The following is a 14,398-nucleotide window of genomic DNA, read 5'->3' on the forward strand; positions in this document are numbered from 1 at the left end:
CCCTCTGAGATCTATGCCCATGATGGCTGCCTCCTCCTTCATCCCTAACCTGTGCTTCACTGAGCCTGGGTAATAAGGCCTGCTTTTTAAGACAGGGCAGAAACCTACACAGGAAGACCTACTTTCTCCTCAGGGCTTCTATACACATGACCTTGACTAAGACCCAGATGTTCAAACGCCCCCATCTGGTGTCCAATCAAAGGCAGAACCACTAGGATCCCATCAGACCCAGCGAAACCAACTGAACACCCAGGTGCACAGTCTGGTGACAGGAAGTCAAGGAGGTGACTGTACCAAGCTGGGTGTCTTCAGGGTGGACATCCATGGAGGCAGCAGACATCGGTGAGTTGATGGCACTTTTGCCCTCTTCCTGCAGGTCACTCACTGTTGAGAAAAAAGAGAAAGAAAACCATGGTCAGCATAAACGGAGTCCCATGGCCTCATACTGGCTGAGGAGGAGACAAAGGTAACCACTTGTTTTCAGGTTTAGCAAATACTCCTCAATGGCTGGAGGCCCAGAAAGAGTCCAAAGGAAAACGTTCGGGGCTAAGAACCCGTCCTATAATTCTTCCTGCACCAAATAGTCCCCAATTCCTATCAATACCTGTCTAATGGGTCTCACTGCTCTTTGGAACACATGACTAAGACACAGAAGCTTCTGGATGCTTCTAGAGACTTGCAGGCCTACCCAAGGCTGCTGTAGCAGACAGAGCTTAGACCACAGCAGCAACAGGGCCACAGATAGCCACATCCTGAGCCATGGACGCGAGGTGTGAACAGCCCTCCAGATGGGCATGGCAGGGAGAGAGACCAGAACTCAACAAGTGCTGCTGTCCAGGGCCACATCCATGGGGACAGAAATCTGATGGATGTGCTCCTATGATTTTATGTTGCCTGCATGTCTATTTTAAATCTTTTGGGCTTTCCAGACCACAGCAGGGCTCAGTCCCCTGGACACGCTTCCTAGCCACACACATCCACCCCAGCTCCCTGGTGTGGCTCCCCCCACAGCTGTGTGCTATGACCCCTGCCCCACGGGACAGCCAGATGCAGCCTGCCTGGCCCAAGTAGCCCCCTCTCATCAATGTGTGCGCTTGGCCCGCTTGATCTAGACCACAGCTCCCCCTGGAGCCAGTCTGGCTGACACTGTGGCCTGGAGGGGCCCACTCTCTCCCACAGCACTGCGTGTGCACCCAGGATCCATGGGTAATCCAACCTTTATCTCTGTCTGTGACTTTCCTCCTCACAGGGGGATCCTCTCTGCTTTAAGGGCCCAAGTCAGTATCCTAGCAATAGCCCAGGTTGGGGCCACGGGGACAGGCACAGGACTGGAGGGAAGAGACGCCAAGCTGTGGCCCGCAGAGCGCCGTGGAAGTGCTGGCTGTGAGCTAAGAGGCACAGACTGAGTCCAGAGCAGCAGAAAGGGCCTCTCATCTTCCCTGGCACCAGAGGGACCCTGCAGGTTCAAGGCCACAGAGTCAGTAGCAACAGCCGCCCACGTGGACTTGGGGTGAAGTCTCGCTGTGGGACAGTGCCATCTCTCCAGGGTGTCACCCTGGCCGTCGGCCCCAGCTCCCATTCACCTGACTGTCTCCTCCTTCACACAGCACCTGCAGCGAACTTTGAGGACACTCCCTCCATCTCAAAGAGATGACAGCAGCAGGCCCCAGGACCCTGGTGTCTCTCACATCAGTCAGGGCCGGGGATTTGGCTCAGTGGTTTCACCACCTGCTTCGAAAGCGCAAGGACCCGAGTTTGATCCCCAGTACCAAAAAAAAAAAAAAATCAGTGAAAGCCCTGATACTCGGCTTTTTGAAAAGTAGAGCCTCTCCTACAGCCATGATCATAGCAGCAATGGTCACAACAGCCACAGGGTAGAAATAAGCCAAAGATCCACAGACAGAAGAATGGATGAGCAAAATGTAGCCCATCTGTGCCACGGAATACTATTCAGCCCTGAAAAGGAAGGGAATTCTAACACTTGCTGCAACATGGACCTTGGGAACATTGTGCTCAGAAAATCAAGTTAGCCACAGAAAGACTGTTGTTCCTCTTATATGAGGCACACAGAGCAGTCACAGGCAAAGAGATGAAAGAAGAAAGGTGGTCGGGGCTGGGAGGATGCATGCTTAATGGGTGCAGAGTTCTAGTTTGGCGACAGATGGTGGTGGGGGCTGCACACACTGTGGATGTGCTCAATACCGCTTAGCTGGGCACTCAGAACGGATTAAGATGGTAAGTGTTCCGCTCTGTGTGTTTTCTCGTGATCCCCACTCCCACCCTGGGCCTTTCCCCAGGTGAGGCGCTGTTCCAGTTTGAGGTGGCCCTGCTGTTCCCAGCATTCCCACCTGGTCCAACCCACCGTGAGCTCCCCTCACAGGCCCCAGGCATGGATGGCTTTCAATGCCCAAATCCTCAGCTTTTTATCCCCAAATCCTCACAGTAATTCTGCAGCAGAAAACTCTAGAGGCCTCAGTGAGTTCCAATGAATGCATAGATTTCTGAGACTCCATCTGCTCTACCTCCTATAAATATTCCAAAGATCCCCATGGTGACCCAGGCCAGTTGAGGAAACAGAGACCAAAGTTCAACAAATAGTCACATCCAAGGTGCAGTTTCTTTTTCTTTTTTTCTTTTGGTACACTGGGAATTGAACCCAGGGCCTTTGGATTAGCATCCCCAGCCATGTGTTTTTGAGTGTTTGTTTGTTTTATTTGGGTGGGGGGTTGTTTGAGACAGGGTCTTGCTAATTTACCCAGGCTGTGCTTGAACATGCAATCGTCCTGCCTTAGCCTCCCAGAGTACTGAGATAACCAGCTAGCAACGAGTCTTAAAGAGCAGAAAAGGAGGTTATTCACCAAAGTCCTCACTGCACAGCAGCCTGGTGACTGGAGGTCTGCAGAAGATCATGGACTCCCAAGTCCCACTTGCCAGCTACACACATCACATAGGAGGACACAGAAGAGAATGGAAGAGGCCCGGGAGCTCCCTTCTGGCCAAGGCCATGTGCAGTGGTCACAGTGACATACAAGGAAGAGCAAAGATCCAGATCCATTTAAGAGTAAGGCCACCCAGAGGGCACAGGAGCCATGCAGGTGGTCGTCCTGGGTGCCCCGACTCCTCCTGGAAAGACCCCGGAGTCATAAGGCACGGGACGCTGTCCCCATCCCTGGACTTTGAGTGGCAGGCGCAGGGCAGGAAGCTTCACTTGATTTCAAAACCACAGCAGGGGAGGAGGAAGGGATCGGCGTTTTCAAAGCACAGAAACTGGGTCACATAAAACAGAGAAATTCCACACTGTCCTTGAACATCAAAAATACCACTAAGCAGGGCCAGGGATTTTGTGACCTTAATAAATGAGAAAAGCACTCATGAAAACCACCAGGCTCCGGGCCAGGTCTGCCTTCCCAAGGGGCTTGTCACCCACAGTGGCCGGGGGCAAACAAAGTCCTCAAGGAGGAGACAGAGCCACAGTGCCCAGGCCCAGGCCGAGGCCACACAGCCCAAGTTCAAATCCCACTCCTCCACTTGCTAAGCCTCAGTCTCCCCGGCTTCAGTGTTGGGGCAGCAAGAAGACCTCCTCCCAGAGCACTCAGCTGGGGACTCACAGTGACACCCGGCTAACAGAGGGGCAGGGGACAAGGCTTCCCGTGGCAGCCCTGGAGGACAGGGAGGCTTTCACTGCAGGGGGATCCCAGGGGGGCCCCTGGAGGAAGCATCAACAACCAGGCTGGAAAGAAAGCCAGACCAGGACAGGAAGGGCTGAGGTGGCTGGTGACAGCCAGAGTCACTGCCAGTGCTGTGCCTGGGCCCGGTGCCCCAGGATCACCTGGCCATGTGGCGCTCTCAGCCTTGGGCTTTGGTGCACAGGACCTGGAGAAACGCTGGGGTGCGAGGGGAGGGAGGAGAGGCCGGGGGAGCAAGGAGACCTCAAGGAAGGTCTGGCAGGCCTTGCAGCCATGGGGACAGCTGTTCCCACTTGCCGCAGGAAGGCAGGGGACGCAGAGGGTTCTGAGTCTTCCGCAGAGCTGCTGTGCAGCTTCCGTGTGGACTCCCCCTGCACGTAAACATGAACGGCTCATTCAAGGCCCGTGGGTCACCCGTGCACATCTCTGGTCACAGTGACCCCGCTCCTGACTGTCGCTGGGGGTGGGGAAGAGCCCACTAACGTGTCCGGAGCACCTGCTATGTGCAGCACCCTCCCTGCCACCCACATCTAACCCAAGTCTTCGGCGGTGGCAGGTCACAGCGGGACCACCTGCTAGACACACAGTCCTCTGAACCCCCAGTGAGACCCGAGTCTACCTGATCTTACACCCCACTAAACTGTCTTCAAACCCACCCACCCTTAAGCCTCCACCTACAGCGCCGGTTCCAGGGGCCCTCTGGGGTCCTCTCTCCCTCCGGCTCCCCCACCCAGCCTGCATCCATCTCTCTCCCAGGCCCCCCACTCCTCCACCTGCCCGGCACACTCGGCTCCTACACATGGTAGGTCTCTGGCTTCAGATCCCAGCTCGGCCACCACCAGGCTGTGTTACCTCGGGCAAGCAACTTAACACTCTGTGCCTCAGTTTCCATTCCTGAGCTAGGAGAGATCATCCTATCGGGGTGAGCCAGAGCAGGCCAAACCCTGGCAGGGCCAGGCAGGGCCAGGAGGGTGCTGACTCGCATGTTCCAAAGACACTCACTTTCCGTGGCTCCACCCGAAGATCAGGCGAGGTTTAAAAAAACACCTCTCCCAATTTGGAATTACAAGACCATGAAAAGGAAGAAAAGGAAGCAAAAACCCAAAACCGCCCCACTCCCAAAGCTCATAAAGAGCCTGCCATTTAGAACCAGGCCAGAAGTAAAGCTTCTATCTTTGATTTTTTTAAATCTTTTTCTTTGTGTGGTTCCATTTTTTATTTATTTACACCCAGGCTCTTTCCCCAAAAAAGCCTTTAGGCAGCTGCTGCTTCTGCTTCATCTTTTTGTCTTCTTGACACTGTTCGGGAAAACATGACTTTGAAAGCGGGCTGGCTGAAAGAGCAGGGTTACCAAAGGCAAAGGATAAATAACCAAGGCCGATCCAGGCAGGACAGGGGATCGTGACACACACACCCTGCGATGACGGGGTGCAAGAAGCTGGGGTTGCCTGCGGGAGGTCCTGCCAGGGAAAAGGCAAGTCGAGGACGACTCCATCCTCCAACACTTCGCTAACCGTCATTTCGATACAGCAGACCCACTTTGCCACCTGTGGGGACTTTCTATGCCACAGATATGTGCTTGGTTTTCATAGAGAACAAAGGTTCACAGGGAGAAATTTCAGCACACCTCTGTCTGAAGCAGGATTAAAGCCAAGAAAAAAAACCCTACAAAAACTGGTCGTTTTTTACCTGCTCCACAACAAGAACTCAACTGTGGCAGCCAAGCGACCTTGCTCTGAGACTTAACCATCAGCTCTTCAACCAGCTCCCATCCCTCTGCAGTGGATCCAGCTCAAAGGAACAGGGCGGGCTGTGCGCCAAGGGACAGGAGGATAAAGGGACTGCAGCGCCTGGTCCCCGCCCGGCATCGCGGGGACCGGCAGTGACCGCGCGCGGAAGCCAGTGTCCCAACACCGCCGCCAGGGAAACAGGAGCTTTCTATGAATTTCCCAGCTCCCATCCGCACATAACAGAGAGGTCCTGCTGTGCCGGAGTTATAATTTACCAGAATAACTTATCAGCCACGAAGGTCTGCTTAACAGGGCAGTTTTAAAATTAAATCCCATTGTGTTTCATGTGAAGATCTCACAGCTCACTGGAGTCAAAATAAGAGCAAATAAGACCTAAATAAGAGTGAACCAGTGCCAGGCTTAGAGATGGGAAGGGGCTGTGGATCAGAACTGCTTCTGAGCATCACACACAGAGCGGCCCTCCAGGGAGTGAGGAACCCCAGGTTCATCTTCAAGTGTCTCAGGGCTGTGCACAGGATGGATGACACACCCCGCCACGCGGAAGGCAGGCCAAAAGCCAACAGTGCCCCGGGGAGCAACTTCTCTTCCTGACCCAGATCTGGGAAGCGGGGTAAGACATCCTGTGATCCGTGCAGCCGGATGTCAAGGACGGAGCCTCTTCATGCTTCTGGTGACAGATCCGGGCTGTCTTCCCAGTGGAAGGAGTTTGGCCTTGTCTCACGGGAGCGGCCCCATCCTAACGAGCTCAGTATTTTGGTGCGTTTCACTCACTGCAGTCCCCTCTCGGTGCAGGAGTGCATTTCCACACTGTGCCTAGGGAACCTCAGGAATCGGGAAGACCATCGCCGTTCCCAGCCCTGGGGACAGCTCAGCGTGGACACCTGATTGATGAGGCTTGTCCTGCCGAGAGCATGAGGGGCCGTCTGACTTCTCAGGATAAAGTGAGTTGAGAGGCTACAATAAGGTGGGGGCACCTCAGTATCTCAAGGCCCAAAGGAGATCACAGGTGCTCCTGGCCTACACTGGGGCCTCCGCTAAGGGACTGTCCCCGGCTGGGGCCTGCATGCGTCCAGGTCACTTCCACCTGGCACCTGGTACTGTGAAGGTTCGTAAGGAATCAACCCTTAATTAATTAAGCCCGATACATACGGTAGCAATGAGTTTGTATAAAAAGCAAGTTTCAAAAGAACCCCACAGGGGCCGGAGTGGTAGCTCAGTGGTGTTGTGCCTGCCTTGCAAGCACAAGGTCCTCAGTTTGATCCCCAGTTTTGGGGGCCCACCCCACATGATAAAGTCATCCTCTTAGGTACTGGCAGGAAACTGATTGGCCCAGGACCCCCCATGGGTACCAAATTCCAGACAATAAAGTCCCTTATGGGGAATGGTGCAGGGTGGGTACAGAAGCCACATGCATCTTTCCAGATACTTTAAATAATCTCTAATGACCTATAACACATAAGGCAATGCAAATGCTATACAAACAGTTGGAAAGTCTAGCCATGTCCCTACAGATGCAATTATCTTTTCAACTATTTTCAACCCACAGTTGGTTGAATCCAGAGATGTAGAACCCATGGATACAGAGGACCAACTGCATTTATGTAAAAAATGTAACCAGAAAAATCAAGGCCGGATTTCTGTGTGTATGCCTCTAAACACACAGAGGAAGAGATGGAAGGATGTGCTCCAAAATGCCCAGGACGGCGTTACCTCTAGAAGGGAGGAGGAGAAGGACACTTTGTCAAGCTTCTTGTAAAATGAAATTAAAGCCAAAGGGATGGAAAAAAAGCAGCGGCTCTGGCAGGTACACATGGGTACAGCAGAGGCTCAGGGGGTGACAGCTGATTCTTCAGAACACACACAGGGTGCAGGGACAGAATTGCTCTGGGGCCCAGAGGGAGCCTCAGAACTTTCTCGGGGGCACAGCAAGCTACTAGGGGAGAGAAGAAACAGGAAGAAAAGCCCCAAGCACGGCTCCCCCATGCCCGTGGCTGTAGACTCATGTCACACATGGCTCCGGGACTGTGTGTGACAGCAAAGAGCTCAATGCTCCTGTCAATACCAAGAGCACAGAGGGGGGATACGGGAACTGGACTTAGCACCACCCCCTGCATAGCTGCGCTTCCTGTCCTACACTGGGGCAGTCACCTCAGCCCCTGCGAGGTGCTGGCCTCTCCCTTCTGTGGGTGACTGTCCAGGGCAGACACTGTCATTTCTCCTCCCTCGCATCGACTCACCCTCCTTCTGATCAGACCAGGCTCAGCAGCCTTCCCTGGGGAGCACCAGCCTCTCTCGCCACCATCCCAGGCCCATACTTGAGGCCAGGATGGAGCAAGAACCCCAGGCCAAAGCCACTGGGCACCCAGCATCCCAGGAACGCAGTCAGGAATGGGTGTGGCCTCATTAGCTCCAGCGAGCTACAGTGAGACTTTACTAGCCATGCAGAGAGAGGCAGGCACCCTTTCCCACTGGCTATGACCCAGGAAAGATGCCGGTTGGTGCTGGCCCATCATCTCACAACACAGAACCTGGAGACCAGGACAAAGGGGCCAAGAGAAGATGAGAACAGAGTCAGTGACACCACTGTGTGCTGGATGGAGCCTTGCCTGAAGCCAGCCACCCTTGGGGCTTGCACCTAAATGCACCAACAAATTCTATTTTGTTCTTAAGTCACTTTGAGTTGGATTTTCTGCCGTTTGCAAGTCCTGTCTGATTCAGCAATTCTTCCAGCACACAGAGCTGCCCATATCAGTCCCTGGGGTGGCATCCCCCATGGCTCCCACCATCCCAACCCTTCTTAGCGGTTCCCAAAGACTAGATGAACGGACCCCACCTCTCACCAATCTAGCTGCAGCTCACAGGCCCCACATGCACCTCTGCCCAGCCCCTTCCAGACCTTTCCTGTGGGTCACCCTCACTGTCCCCACCCGGCTGTCCCCACACTGCACATCAGCAAACCCCACCACACACCGGCCTGGGAAGCATTCTCAGTGCACACACACAGTGATACACGCACACCAGGGGCCCTCCTCCGGGTTCTCCACAGCTCCCGGTGCCCAGGACCAAGACAAACTCTTGTCCCCAGGTTGTGCAATTGTGGGGTCACCTGCCTCCCTGCCCCCAGGTGAGGACGGCATGGGGACCAGGTTCTGTCAGCCCTGGCCTGGGACCCTGCACAAAGCTGGGCCCCAGTGGCACCTGGCACATCTGCAGAAGGAAGGAGCCCGTGACTCCAAATGCCCACATGCAAATAAAATGAAACCAGGCAAGAAATTCAGGACCAGAATCCATTCTTCTTGCTCTGCATCTACCTCCGGCTGCTTAACTGGGTGGAAGAGAGGGCTCCCATTAAGGCTTCCATTAGCCTGGCAGTCGTGGGTCACCAAGAACCCAATTACTGAGACGTGGTGAAGCCAGGGTGGCCTCCAGACTCAAGCGGGAAGGTTCTGCTCTGGAGTTAGGGCTGACGGGCACCACAGCCTCGAGCCGCACTACTGTCCTCACCCCTGGCCACACGCTCTGCCAGTCACCTGCAGCAGGTGGCCAGAAGGGACATGCCGGGAACAGAGTGGATCCAGCCATCTCCGGAAACCAGGTCTGAACATTGAAAGTCGCCCAAGTATAAATGTCTAAATACATGGTGGAAGCTCAGGAGGTGATGTTAAATACATGATTCCCTTGGCCCAGAAAGACAGGCTTTTTCTTCCCCTCTGTCCCCAGGGTGATCAGAAACATGTCAGAAGCACAGAAAAATGAGTCATCTGCAGGAAGGAGCAGGAAGAAAGGTTCCCAGGTACAGGCTGAAGCATCAGGTTCGCAGTGTCCCCATCTGCCTGGGGAGGACGAACCTCAGCTCCCCATGAGGACCTCAGACACTTTAGAGGAAAGCCGGGCTGCTCGGTTTTTTAACTTCTTCATGTACCCTCTGAACGAATCCCGGATAATCCTCAGGGGCCGCTGGGCTCCCCCTCATCCCACCCACTCTATAGCACCCCAGACTTCGTCCTCAAGTGTCGGCTCCAAAAGACACCCCTGCATTAGCCCACCCCAGTCCTCTGCTGCCCTAGAAGTCAAGGCCAAGAGTACCCGCAGCTGCTCACGTGACCTTTCTGGTGCCTTCTCCTGCTCCCTCCATGGACCCGGTCTCCTCCACCTTCAGTGAGGAGCAGCAGAGTCACCAGGCATTTGCTCAGGCTGTGTCGCCTCCAGAAGCACCGTAACCCACATCAGTCACAGCCCTCTTGACAGTCCACGCCAGTGTCCATCCACCAGGCTCTGCCCGGAAGCCACCTGCTCTCCTTGGAAGCAGGACAGGAGCTGGGCCCGGTCACACAGCTGTCGTGACAACTGACAGGGTAAAGCGGTGTGCGCAGAAGCAGCCGAGCCACGAGTATGGGGCCTCTCTGCACCTTCATGTCCCTGTGAGAGCTAAGTGACATGGTTTAGGGCCATCCATTCAACCACATCAAACTGAGTCCCGAAAGCTGTGGCCTCACTGGGCACCTATTCAGAGGACAGCAGGGTCACATGACCCAAGGCCACCAATTCCCAAAGGACCTGGCTGTTGAGATGTCTGCCTCCCACAAACCAGGCATGGGCTAGGCTGGAAGACCCTGAATCTCCTGCTCAGGTGTCACCGCCAATAGCCTGACGAGTCGGGCCCTGGGTGCTGGACACAGACACTCACCAGGCTGGCTGGGAACAGGACCCCACTCTACAGAGCCATCACAGTGTCAGTCACACAGGGCCAGCAGCATGGCCCAACCCAGTGCCACTCAGGGAAGTACAGAGGGCGTCCCTGAGTGACCGGCTGTGAGGAAAATCACACCGATGGCCCACTAGGACACACTGAGATTGCAGGAGGTTAAAACGCAGTTACACATTGGATATGGTGGCAAACACCTGTCATCCCAGCACTCTGGGAGGCTGAGGCAGGAGGACTGCAAGTTCAAGCCCAGCCTACACAACTTAGCAAGACCTTGTCTCAAAATTTAAAAACTAAAAAGAGCTGGGATGTATCTTAGTGTGAAGCCCCTGGATTCAATCTCCAGTACCAAAAAATTAAATTAATATTAAACATAAAAAGGGCTGGGGATTTAGCTCAGTGGCACCACTCCTGCCTCACAAGTGCAAGGTCCTGAGTTCGATCCCGAGTACCAAAAAAATGAAACATAAAAAAGCACACAGGCACAGGAGGCTGCCAGGGGGGTGGATGCTGGCTGCCTGGGGACTCCGAGGCAGGTCTCACAGTCACATCGTTTAATGCTGGGTCTTCTGGAGCATGAGAGCATCTGATCCAATCTGCCACAGCTTGCACAGCTGGAAGCAGGTCCCTGAAGCCAGGTCCCCTCCCCAAGGCTGCTCTGTCTTCTCCCATTTTCTTGCCCGAAATCTTCACATCTGGGCCACACCCTAATCCCTCTTCGAGTCCTTTGATTTCTGTGCTCTGCTTCTTTGATTTACGGAGGGTGCTTTTGTCATATTCCTACCAATCAATCACACTGCTTTCATTTTTTAATTTTTTTACTGAGTACTTCAAAGCGATTCCAATTACTGTTGCTGGTTCATGGTAAGAAGGAAAAAGCAGAGTGTGGAAGAAGCAGAAGGTGGGGCAGGATGTGAAACCCACAAGAAACTCACAGTGATCACAAAAGCAAAGCTGAGGATCCCCTGAGTGTGTGTCAGCCACAGCTCCTGCCCAGCAAAGCAGGACAAAGTGCTCCCCGAGGTGGGGAGGAAACGACACCCACCAATCACTCCCAGCCTCAGGCCGAGCCTGGAGGTTTACGGGCTGCTGGAGAAACGGGCTTTGTAAAGTAAGAGCAGAACTAGGAGAGGCAAGAGTAAGTCTGCAGAAGCAAGTTCGGCTGCACCCCCAGCTGGGGAACTCGTATTAATCTGATCAGTACTGTCCCCACGTATCCAGGGAAGTCCAAAGTGTGCTCTGCTGAGAAAATAAGAAGATTAAAACATTAAGCCATTAAAAAAAATGGACTCCCATGTGCACTTGCCATAGGAAGGCGCCAGTGGGCAGGGATGGGGAGAGCTGAGGATATAGTGCCCCCTAGTGGTCCATCTACACCTGCAGCCACAGGGCAAGGCACACACAGAAAGAATCCCAGGTGACAGGCTCCTCCAAAAGCAGGTGAAGCCTGCTTTGAGGTTTGTGTTGTGAGGTTTGTGTGAAGCCCCATCGCACATGCTGACATCCCTGCTTCCACCTAGATATACACAGAGCCCAGGTGGCCTTCCATCTGGCCCTGTCCGGCACAGATGGCTCCATCCATCCCCAGTGGACATGACACCCACAGCACCCAGCCAGAGGCCAGGCCTCTGGAGCAAGAGCCCAAGCAAGGAACTGGGGGCTAGAGGTGTGTTGAGACTGCCCCTGCCCCTAAGGGGGTCCCCCCACGCCCCACATGCATTCCCACTGCACCTCACTCCTTTCTTTCAAGCTGCTTTCAAAGTCAGAGGCTGCTGCCACACATCTGTGACAAAGGGTTCTGGCCCTTTGTGCTCTGGGTCACCTGTGCTGTCAACCAGTGCCCAGCACCAAGCCTGGAACAGAGAGGCACTCGGAGAACAGCTGGTGGGTTCCGAGGTGAGCTCACAAGCAAACAGATCAGCGATTCCCAACTCTAATGTTCCTCTCCAGGGCCTCACTTTGGAGCTCATGGCACCTATTTTCTCCATTTTTTACGGCCTCTGTGGCGGGAGGGACAGTGCCAGCCGCCAACAGATGTCCATGTCCTGATCGAGGAAGCTGGGATCTTCCACGCAGCGGGATTTGGCACAGGTGGCTGAATAAGCTCTGGATGGGGCCAGTCGGGCAGTGCAAGTGGCCTGGCGTGACGGAGGGCCGGGCTTGTGCCGGAGAGAGAGGACGCAAGCAGATAGCCTGGAAGGTCCCTACGATGGTGGTCAGGATGAAGGAAGGAGCCAGCACCAAGAACAGGCGTGTCTCTAGACACAGAAAGGGAGGGTAACAAATTCTATGGAGACCCCCCCAGAGAGAGCCGGCCCTGCGGTCACCTTGACTTAGGGCTCTGACCTCAGAACTGTAACACGATAGATGTGTGTTGTTTTCTGCCAAGAAGTTCCTGGTATTTTGTTTCAGCAGCCCTGGGAAACAACAAGAGTGCTCGCCCAGGGAGCCTGTGCATTTCCAAAGTCTGGTGAGATTCTTGGGCCACACGGGTTTGCAGAGCACCTGGTCCGCCGTGGAGGGCACCTGGCATCCAGCAGCGACTGAAACAGACAGGGCCTGGACGGGCATTACACAAGCAGAGAGATTGGGCCCAACCTAAGCTGTGGTGACAACACACTGTCCCTGAGGCAGTCACAGGTCACTCCCCTGTCACCCGAAGGCCCAAGGAGGCCGGCTTCTAAGCAGCAAATCCACTAGCACACGTTGCGTTTCTGTGCAGAAACAATCAGACAGCCTCCCCGCTGGCAGGATCTGAAGCCACCGCAACTGCAGTGGTTTCTCCAGACGACAGCTCAGCCACCTCAGGCTGCTGGGCTGAATGGCACCGGCCCACCTACCCATGCTCCTCCTGGGCCTGGCTATTCAAGGGGCTGGAGAAGCAGGTGGGAAGTGCTAATTGCTTGACCTTTTCAGCCACAGCTGTGTCCCACAAGCTCACCTCCTCCGGAACCTTTGTGTCTCCTTTGTCCCCAAGAGCACCTGGCACAGATGTGATCTCAATCCCCCTGCCACTGCCCTTGTGTGTGGGACCAGGCATTTTCCGGGCACATTCCCTCACATGGTGGGTGGACCATAGGGTTTGAATGTACCCTGAAGTTCAGATGTTACAAAAGCCACCCCCATGCAAAAGAAAGAGAAAGTCGCCGGGGATTTAGCTCAGTGGTTTCGCTGCCTGCTGCACAAGCACAAGGACCTGAGTTCAATCCCTGGTACCAAAAACAAGAACAAAAACAAACAAACAAAAAAGAAAGAGAACGTGTGGCCTAAGAGGTAGGTCATGGGGGCGGATCCCAGGAAGCCCCACCACCAGAGTTAAAGGTACACACCTGGAGGCCTGAGCCAATGCACAGCCATGAATGAGCTGCATCCTCCGCACCACCAGGGAGACAAGGCAGCAGCCCTGGGCAGGGGGCAGGTGAACCCCATGGGCCATCGGACGCAGAAGCGTGTGTGGTGCTGGGAGAATATGAGCTCTCTGGCCAAGAGGAGACACGGGAAGCTTAAGAGCACATCACTATGTGGGAGAAGCCAACTTGAAAAGGTGACGTCCTGTGTGCCACCACCTTTGTGACATCCTGGAAAAGGCCACACTGGAAATTAGAAGGATCCGTGGCCACCAGAGGCTGGGAGGAAGGACAATGGACAGGAGGCGTGTAGTAGTTTTGGGACAGTGGAGCTACTCTGGGTGAATAGGGGTGTGCATCGTCACAAGCTTGTCTGAGTCTGTAGCCTGCACAACACCAAGAGTGACCCCGATACTGCAGACTCTGGGTGACAACGACTGCTCCATATGGATCCATCCATGTGACAAATGGATCTGTGCATGTGACTGAGGGGCTTGCTGAGGAGGAGGCCGTGCAGGAGGCGAGGCTGGGAAAAGAGCTGCACCTGCCACTCGGTTTTGTTGTCAGCCTGAAACTGCTCTAAGAATACTCAAGACAGTCGAACACAAACAGCAGCAGAATGGTACCTCCGAGGTCATCGTGCACAAGTGTGCACGTGCACGTGCATGCACAGGCGGGCATGTGTCTGTGTCCCAGGCAGGCAGCAGGCACTCATGTACCCAGAGCTCCCCAGTCTCCCCCTCGGCCCCGACTCCTAGGGAGCCCCCTTTCAGCTCAGGGTTCTAAAGCAGTGCCCATCATGGCCTGCTTTTCAGGGCAGCCTGCGTACCTCCCAGCTGCCCTCGGCCCTGCAAACCATAAGTGCCAACTAAGTGCACATTGTGAGCCTCTGTCAGCCTACGAGACCGA

At 54.6% G+C, this 14,398-nt stretch overlaps 1 protein-coding gene across 2 annotated transcripts in view; it reads right to left on the reverse strand.

Moving 5' to 3' along the window:
• The window catches only part of Parvb (parvin beta), an 81,626-nt gene that overhangs the window by 40,995 nt on the left and 26,233 nt on the right, over positions 1 to 14,398 (reverse strand). For both annotated transcript variants that reach the window (XM_004845426.3, XM_087213722.1), the window contains exon 2: positions 295 to 384. In XM_004845426.3, the coding sequence (XP_004845483.2) occupies positions 295 to 384 (90 nt within the window). The remainder of the gene's footprint in view (positions 1 to 294; positions 385 to 14,398) is intronic.

Source organism: Heterocephalus glaber, unplaced genomic scaffold, assembly GCF_053883595.1.
Source record: "Heterocephalus glaber isolate CG9 unplaced genomic scaffold, H.glaber_assembly_v1.0 deba00001444, whole genome shotgun sequence".
Taxonomy (NCBI): Eukaryota; Metazoa; Chordata; class Mammalia; order Rodentia; family Bathyergidae; genus Heterocephalus; species Heterocephalus glaber.